Source organism: Corvus brachyrhynchos, unplaced genomic scaffold (assembly GCF_000691975.1).
Source record: "Corvus brachyrhynchos isolate BGI_N302 unplaced genomic scaffold, ASM69197v1 scaffold32, whole genome shotgun sequence".
Taxonomy (NCBI): domain Eukaryota; kingdom Metazoa; phylum Chordata; class Aves; order Passeriformes; family Corvidae; genus Corvus; species Corvus brachyrhynchos.
In genome coordinates this window covers 10,908,323-10,917,309 of record NW_008237919.1, presented here as the reverse complement: position 1 = coordinate 10,917,309, position 8,987 = coordinate 10,908,323, and the positions used below count along the sequence as shown (strand labels likewise).

Here is an 8,987-nt window from a genome sequence, read left to right as displayed (position 1 = left end):
TTTTACACCACCCAGTTGAAAAGTTAGCCAATTCAGTAAGACAGTCACTGATTAACATCCAGAGGTATCTAGAACCCAATGAAAAAGTGTCACTGCTACAGCTCTGTAAGCATGGTGATACGAGTTCACAGAAGAGACAAAATGAAACTTGTGGGCTCAAGGGTTTTCCAGCAACATTAGAAGTTTCAGAGATGTTGAACATTGTTGATTTTCATATGAAAAGCCATTACAGACTGGCTGCATGACCCATTTATTCCATTTAGTGGAAAACTGTTGACCAAGGAGTACCACACCTTCAGGAACTCAAGGTAGTTTTGCATTCTGACTGTATTGGTTTCAAACAAGATCCTCTTCTAGGAACAAACTAGCAGTAAGAGGCTAATCTGCTGTCCACACACCATGTGTGCTGAGGTTCAGTGCACCTCATCTGGCAAGCCTGACCAGCATTTAGAGTGTTTAAATACAAACCACAGTCCAAATGAGGACTAAAATGCACATAAGGCTTCAGGCCACCATCATCTCCACTTTCCAAAAGCCTAAGATAACCTCCTCTTGTTGGTTCTTTTTGTCCCTGAGCCCCATTAGCATTTCAGTGCTGGTGAATGTGATGTGTAGGTGGTTCTGTGGAAAAATGCATTTCCCAGAGCTGTTACAAGTGGGATCCTTGAAGCTGGATGTGAACCAAGTTTGGCCTGGAGGCTGCACGTGTGCTTGTCTGTGTAAATGGTCAGTGGGATCAAGGCTGAGGTGAGTTCGTTACCCAGCTTGTCTCACCTTTCTTCCTCCCAGAGCTGACACATGTCCAGGCACAGGCATGCTGGTGGCACCATAGAGGGACGAACAGCTCTGCTGCTGATCTGACAGATCATGGTCACTTTGAGTCATTGCAGTTTAAACCACTTTCTCTGATCTGTTTAAAGTCTTCTCTGTTTCTTTTGAAACATAAAAGGAGTAAAAAACTCTGTCCTTTATGAATATTTCAAGGGCTTGCTTTTACTTCCAAAAAAAAATCAAGGTATCAAGGAAATATTTTGCTTATCCAAAACCTGCTTTCTTTGTCTTCTTGCACATACATCAGCCAGTTCCAAGATCTTGACATTTGAGTTAAAACCATCCTTGGCTTAACAACCTCACATTGTTGGGGTTACTTCATGATTTCCAAATCTATCCTTGCAGTGATGTTCTTGCATGTCTGGAGTGGTACCTGAGAAACTTGCAGCATTTGGCTGTCTTGGAAACAGGCCAGAGACACAGATTGCCCAATCTTTGTTTCACCACCTTTGTAGAAGAGTGGTCATCTGATTCTATGGTTTTACTGTTACCACCTCTGTGATGGGTATGCCGGGGTCCTGCACATTATTTCCCAGTGCCTGTGGCTCTCAGTGAGCTTTTAGAGTGACTTGATAGCCAAGGATGCCCTAGTCCTCCCACAGAGCCCTCCCTGGAGTCCTCCCTTTCACACTAAACAACCTACTGCTCCTACTGGGACAAAGTACCCTGGAAAAAGACTACAGAATTTAAAATAGACAGGAAACACCTTTGCTATTAGATGCTATACCCTGGAAAAAATGCTCTTCTAAAAAACTGAACGGGGAAGTTTTAAATGCTGGGCAGTCCAGCTTCCTTATAGATAACAGATTTTCTAATCTTTTCAGGGTAAATTAGGAAAGATTTTTTTTCTTCTCTGGGACATTACCTTTCAGAAAAGTGCTGCCACAAGGTTTTGTGGAAAAATAAAAAAACCCCCCAAACATGCATTTAGCATACTTTGTTACAAAACTAAACTAACACTCAACTACCTTTTCCTCACTTGACCACTACTTAAATGAAAGAAGACTTCTCACATGATAGGGAAGTTCTTCTTTCTTGGAAACCTTGACCCTGCTGCCAGTAAATATGGAGATATCGTTTAGAAAAACGTCACAGATGATTGTGGTCAAATTTGTTGAAAGTGGAGCAAGATGTATAAAAAAGCACAGCAAAAATACCGATCAGCCACCACATGAGCAATAGGTTATCTACGTGAGCATCTCGGGGAAGAAGCTACTTTGAGGGTTAACAAAATTAGGTTAACCTCTGTCATCTAACCAGTCTGGCTGCATCACACATGCTACTGTGACTGTAGAGGCTCGAAGATCTGGGAGCGAAGATGAAAGTATGTTCTATTTTCAGATCTGGGCATTTTTTATTTCTGCTTTGTCTTTTTGCCGTGGAAGGCAAAAAGTCACCTACAGGAAAACATACCTGCCGAAAAGGACTCCTCTCCCAGCTGACAGAGAACCTGTATATCAAGGCAACTAGTTTAAAATCATCTGTTCCTGTAAGTTGATCCCACTAGTTGAAAAAGTTTATTTTATTTATAGATGCTTCTTTATTAGTTTAATTACTGAGCTTCTGGAAACTTTAATAAGTTGAATGTTCTCTATGGTCCTTAGAGATAGGGTAATGCAGCTACTCCTTTTGTAAAGATGGGAAAAAATGATGCATAGAAGATGCATAGAGAGGTTGGATGAGTTTGCCATGAAAAAAATTTGTAGTTAGCCTAGGATTGGAACACAGATTTACTGAGTCCTCGTCCTACATCTGAAGATGATGAAGAAGATTAATATTATTATTACAGAATTTTGTACAAACCAGACTTGATATTGTGTCCCTTCCTCTGCTCGGATTAATTAATACTAGCACATTATATTTTACAGAAGGATCTCATCAAGACCACAAGACTGCTTAAAAAGACTACAAAAATGATGTTTATGGTAAGATTTACACTACTGGTTTTCTATTTTCTTTAATTTACCTTTGGTCAATAGAAACAGGAATATGTGATCAAAAGCAATGACAGCTGATGTAAAAATCACTTGTGTTTAATCGGGAAAGACATTTATGAAAGCCATCTTCTTAATAAAGTCTTCTGCTTAGAGGAAGAGTGTTATTTCTGTTGCATAGAGAGGGGTATTCCCCTGGGACATGAAGGGACAGTTGATCATGGTATGGGGGAAAATAGGTGGATTCGGAAAGCCCGCCTGGAGGCACTTCCTTCTAGGCAGCTGGAGTCGTGATGTGCCAGGGAAGTTGGGGTGAGGGTGCTTGTTGGTCAGGGAGGAGTGTGCTTGTGGTAGCACTCACTCCTCCTGTGAGCTCTGGCTGCATGTGAGCCTCCTAGCAACATCTTCAGGCACCAGCCCTCACAGGAGGGCCAGAGCCACTGCCACTGTCCCGCAGCTGAGGCACCTTCTGTTGAGGGTGTGCAGTACCATGGATAGCCCGAGGATGCTGCAGGGAGTTGAGACACCCAAGGAGCTGCTTTGAGCTTAGACCTCTGCAGGTGCACTGCAAGAGGGATGTCAGAGTTCCCAGTGCAATTCAGCATGGGAGTGAGAAACAAACCTTGGGTGTCTAATTGTAAGTGGCTGGAAGTGTGTGAGATATTATAGTTTTCTTCACGCAGAGATCTAGTCAGCAGGGGCAACTGAGTTGGTTTATCTTTAAGATAAAGTATAGCATATACCTTAAGTATAGACCTGTTGGCCTTTGATGTCCCTTGGATTTCACCAATTACCTTGGGAGTGAAGGCTCCTCACTTGGCTGTGGGACCCACAAACAGACATTCACATTTGAGTGGCGTAATTTGCAGCTGCATTACCCTCCTGATGGGAATCTCACACCTGATACTTCATTCCATTGCCTAAAAATAGTCATATAGTCATTTGAAATACCTTTAGGTGTCCAGGAGAACCCACAGGTCAGGCAGATATGACACAGAGTTGACAGGATGACTGGTCGTTTCTGGGGCAGCAATTGGGGATGGGCCGGATACCCTACAGCATATCAAATGTCATGGGACACTGATGTGGAGGAATGGAAAAATGACACCCACAATGACCCAGATGATCTGACTTAACTCCTCAATTTGTCTTCCATTTATTCTTTGTGTATTAAGTACATTCGTTGCTGTCACTTCTGCTCATGTGTAGCCAATACTCCTGGCCTGCCAGCACAGTACCCTCCTGCTATTCCTTCAGAAAGCACAGAGTTACATTCAGCTGTGTAAAACAGAAGGAAGAAGGTCAGTGGGATACTAAAGTTCACAAAAATGGTTTCATTGATTGCTTTCTAAACATGCATGCTTTTTATGAGGATGAAATTTCAGGCCAAAGTTGACTTATGAGGTTTTCATTCGTCAAATCATTACTTGATTTGTTTTCAGACAAACTGCAGTGTTCGAGATCAGCTCCTCTCCTTTTATGTGAAAAATGTCTTCTGTCGTCTTGAGGTAGGAAGTGACAAGTTGTACTTTATTAGTGCCTTCCAGGTCCTGCAAGCAAACATGGATGCCTGTGTGAGTATATTCCTGAGAGCTAAGCTAACTTTGTCTGTCTGAAAAGTTAGGGAAGGGCTCCATCTCAGTTTTTCAGCAGATGGAGAGGGAGAGGGTGATTCAGAGTCATGGTGTGTCCCATGCTACAGGGGACCTAACTTGACGAGGGCTTCCCCACTGGGCCCAGGAAGTTTAACACCATTCATTCTCTCCCAGAGTGATCCTGTGGGAAGTGTGCAAGGTGGTGCAGATCCCATGGAGACAAGCCACTTCCCTACTGATGATATCACCTTGTGCTGCCCTCTCATCACCAAAACTGCAAAGAGACAGGGTGATCACAGGGAGAAATGTTGCTCCTCGAGTTGCTGTAATGTAACAGTGGTAATGCTTTCCTTCTTCAACAGCATACCCTCTGCATGTATGTAATCTTTACACACATGTCACATCTGCTCCTCCATACTGAATTTTGAAAGAACTGGTGGCGTCTCATCAGTAAGCAGGCACCACAATTATGAAGCACACGGGAGCAGATCCCATGTGTCAGCTGTGCTCACGGTTAGAGCAGGTTGTCAGAGTGATGCTGACCACTGGTGAAATGTCTCCATGTACCCCAGAGAAGAGGCACTTTTACCAACTCTGCCTAAGTAACAACAGGATAGCAGTTAGAGCACACTTTTGCCTGTGCAAATATACTTGCCAACATACCAGGCAGGATGCTAAGATGATGCCATCATCTTCTTGGCAATTTCTCATCTAATTTTTAAGGGTGTATCTAAACAAACAGCAACAGGGTGTATCTTAATATCCTGTTGATATTTTTTTTTTCTCTCCTAAACCTACAGTCCTCACAAATCACAGTCCCAGAAAGTGGAGCCTGACTTAGGGTGAAATATAGCTGTGAATATCCAGGCAAACAACTATAGTGATTTGAAAAAGTGAGAGCAGGATGGCAAGTCAATGAATTAATTAATTAAATTAATTGAAACTTTGTCTAATCTGAACTGCATAGTAGCATGAAAGAGAAGGACAGTGGTTCTACATGCACAAAAATATTTGCAATGCAAAAACAAACAGCTTCAGAGATTGCTTTGCAGAGTTATAGGTCAGAACTCGACTGGGATATTTGCATAATGTAAAAAGATTCAAATCTCAATGGGAGAAAACTCCACCAGCTTTCAGGTTCTGTATTTAAAACCATGTTAAACGGTTGCAATTTACAGCCATTATTCACAGCAGTCTGCTGTGATCATACTGCTGTGTTTATTTGTTTCTGTCAAAATTTCAGATAATGCTATAATTCCAGAACTCCATAACATAATTTCAGATGGTATAATATGCTTTATAGACATTTCATTCTGTCTGGAAAAGCAATCATATTCTATACAAGTGTCAGTACACACTGAGGAGTTTAGACTGTCAACTGTGACTGAATTCAGAATATCCAGTGACTGTGGCTTGCTGGATAGCTTAGTAATGCACTTGTTTCTGTGCTGTATGGAGACAAAATGCTGCAGATTTCTCTGCACTCCTGCATTCTTTTTCATAATTAGTGCCAGTGTTTTACCCAAAAGAAGTCTAAGCATAACAATTTACATTTTTGGGTCTTACAAAGTGCTGCTAAGGGAGATAAGACTTTCCCTAGAAGACAAACAACAGTTCTTTGAGAAATGGTATCTTGTCATGATTTTCTAGGAGACACCTCATTTCTGGAAACTAACATTTTTTGAAATGTTTGTGTTAATTCAAACCCAGCAATACAAAACCATGTGAAAGAATAATAGAAATTGTGAATAGAGGGAAGTAATGGATCCCTTGCTAATACCAAACTCGAGATTTCTTCATCACATTATTCCTCAGTAAATTAACACTCATTCATCCGCGTACATAAGCTCTTCAGTTGTTATTATCTAGCTGAGCTATAAGATGTTTATCAGAAAGGATTTCCACCATGACAACATACTTACCTAATTGATTTGTTACCTTTCAAGAATAAAGTTGTCTGTACAACTAAGGGAAACAGTGATACCTTTATATATGTATTTGCCCTATATTGTCTCACAAACTCGGGCTGTAATTCAGCCAGCTAGAGGCATGTGTGCTACCTGAAAGTCCTAACAATATTTGCCTGCCAACCACTTTCAAAGACATTATACTACAACATTATGATTCTCACCCTACCAGTGCTTGGTTTTGTCCAAACAAGGAGGCATTAATATTTTCCAATTATACAGGGGCCCAAGTTCAGTTTTTTAGAAATACGTAAGTTTGAAAACCTCTAAACTAATTTTCTGCAGTAAAGTCAGACTTTTTCATTTAGACTATGACTGCAAGGTAAAGGGAGCAGACATTTTTCCTTGGGTACTTGGAGCATCCAACTGGAGCACCCACCTGGAGCACCACTGACCTCTTTACTTGCTCAAGTGCCCTGGTCAGCATTGCTGACAGCAGTGTGAAGTTGCTTCTGAGGTTGGACTTATGTTCTTATATCAGCAGCAGATTGTGGAAGTGTTTTCTCATATTTGAATAGAGTGAAGAAGGACAATATATTCCTTGCAGAACTTTTAATATTTCTCTATCATTTTAGGCAGAGCTTGTAGACCTCAAGCTGACTTTGAGTATTGTTTGCAATACTCAGACTTGCTGGCTAGCTCATTTAGTTACTTTCAGTATATGCAGGAAGATAAGAGTTTGTAATGTGTATCATGACTAAAGCCAACATACTCATTTAAGGTCAGTTCTGCTACCAAATTATATTTTGTGGAAATCTGCATCATACAAGATGGAGATAATTAAAAAAAAAAGGTCCAAGTCAAAAAGAAATGCCCTGGTTAGAAGATTTTAAAACATTTATTTTATTTACACTCTCTTTTAAAGATTTGCTTTTTTTCCCCACTTTCATAATGTGAGGTGACTTTGGGAAGCACAAAAGGTAACCTGAAAATGTTTGTACTCCTTTTTAAAGTACTGTGTGTAAGATACAAAAGAACTAATCATTCATTTCAGTGGAGTAATTTCCTTACACCAGTTGAGGTGAGGACCTTTATCTTTTCCCTTTTCAAACATGGTTACCCTTGTCTGTAGATTGGAAAACATCAGATTTTTCCATTTTTTTTTCCTCTGAAAGAATGTATCTTTCCCTTTGAAAACCCAGGTAGATAAGGATCAGCAAGCCATGTTGCTCAGAAAGCTTAGTCTGACAGCTCAAATAAAACACCAGCTGGAACAGCTTTGGATGGCCAGTGCTGAGCTGCTAGAGATAAATGGTGAGGAAAGAACTAAGCCCTCCAGCCTGTAGTTAGTCAGACAGTGGACAAACAGGCAGGGCAACAGAGAAAAACATAAATTAACTTTATAAACGTTTGAAGGTCTTGCAGAAATGTGCAAAATTGCTCCCTGTACTTTGCAACGGCCTTTGATCCCTAGCCTTGCCTTCTCTCAGGTTCAGAGGTTCTGAGGGTTTAGAGTTAAAGGGCCTTGAGTCTTAGAGCTAGGCTACAATGTGAAAAAGGTGTAATGGCAACTTAAACGAAGATTCCTGTATAGATAGAAAGTGCTTAATAAGAAAACTTAGAGGTACTCATAGTACCAATTTTGTGTGTTGTGAAGTCAACTTGGCAGGAAGCATGCAGGTAAAAGAACATGTTTGAAGTATTGGGAGATGCTGAAATGATGCTGAGATCACACATTTTACTGGTAGCCCTACAGTGCCACACTGTGGGCTGGACTCTTCCTCATCACTATGTCTTTATATCAGCATCTTTGGGCTTTTTTTGTCCTTCAGCTTCCGTGTGCTCCATCCACAAGGTTAACTTCTGCAGTCAAGAAATTAAAGAGAATGTTTCTCAAGGTAAGAGCAGGAGGTGCTGGCTCCCCACTGCATTGTTCAAGGGCTGTAGATAGTTTCTTTCTAATGCCTTGGTCTTCTCAACAGCTTGGAGATAAGGGAATCTACAAGGCCATCCATGAGCTGGACATTCTCCTTCCCTGGATTCAGGCCTACATACAAACCATCATATGAAGAATGAGGATGTGACAAGCAACGTGCTGCTTCTGTGCTAAGAACAGATCAATACCCAAAAGGCCCGAAAATGAACTGAGAGCTGGATGTACAATGTGTCTGGCAGTAATTCTGTCCCATGGAAGGACACCCTCTGTAACACAGCAGCATAAAGAGGGGTTCTCATAAGCTTTCGCAGTTAGCCTGGCACAGCAGCTTTGCCTGTTCTGCCTCTGGAGCAGTTACAGCAGCCTGCTGTGCTTCCCATCCTGCCTGCCTGCCTGCTGTCTCGCAGGCGGCCCCCGAACACGCCACGCCAGCACAACGTGGAATCTGCTACCTTGCGGACCAGACACAATGTGCCACGTGCTGTGGGCATGAGCTAGCCACGGCTTGTGGCCCCCTGTGTGAGTACAGCTCAAAGCAACGAGGATCACTTTGGAAAATCCCACCCCTAAGCTATATTTCTTTTGGGGTTTGTGGTTGCAGATATATAACTGTATACACAAGCCAATCTACATGTAAATAGGAAAAATAATTATATACTGATTATCTTTATTATTAATTTAAGGTAATAATTGATCCCTAATAAAAATACACAATTAATGTAGAAGCTTTGTTTTGGGACCCAAGCATGACCTTTAGATGTCACATGATCTACATGAGATCAGA

The 8,987-nt window shown here is 41.4% G+C and overlaps 1 protein-coding gene across 1 annotated transcript; it reads left to right on the top strand.

The window, feature by feature from the left end:
- The first annotated feature begins 2,149 nt into the window (after positions 1–2,149).
- Positions 2,150–8,336, top strand: IL26 (interleukin 26). The gene is made up of 5 exons (XM_017733093.1): positions 2,150–2,320; positions 2,700–2,756; positions 4,208–4,339; positions 8,100–8,165; positions 8,250–8,336. Exons 1-5 carry the CDS (start codon positions 2,150–2,152, stop codon positions 8,334–8,336), a joined length of 513 nt encoding a protein of 170 aa, XP_017588582.1.
- Positions 8,337–8,987: the final 651 nt, after the last annotated feature.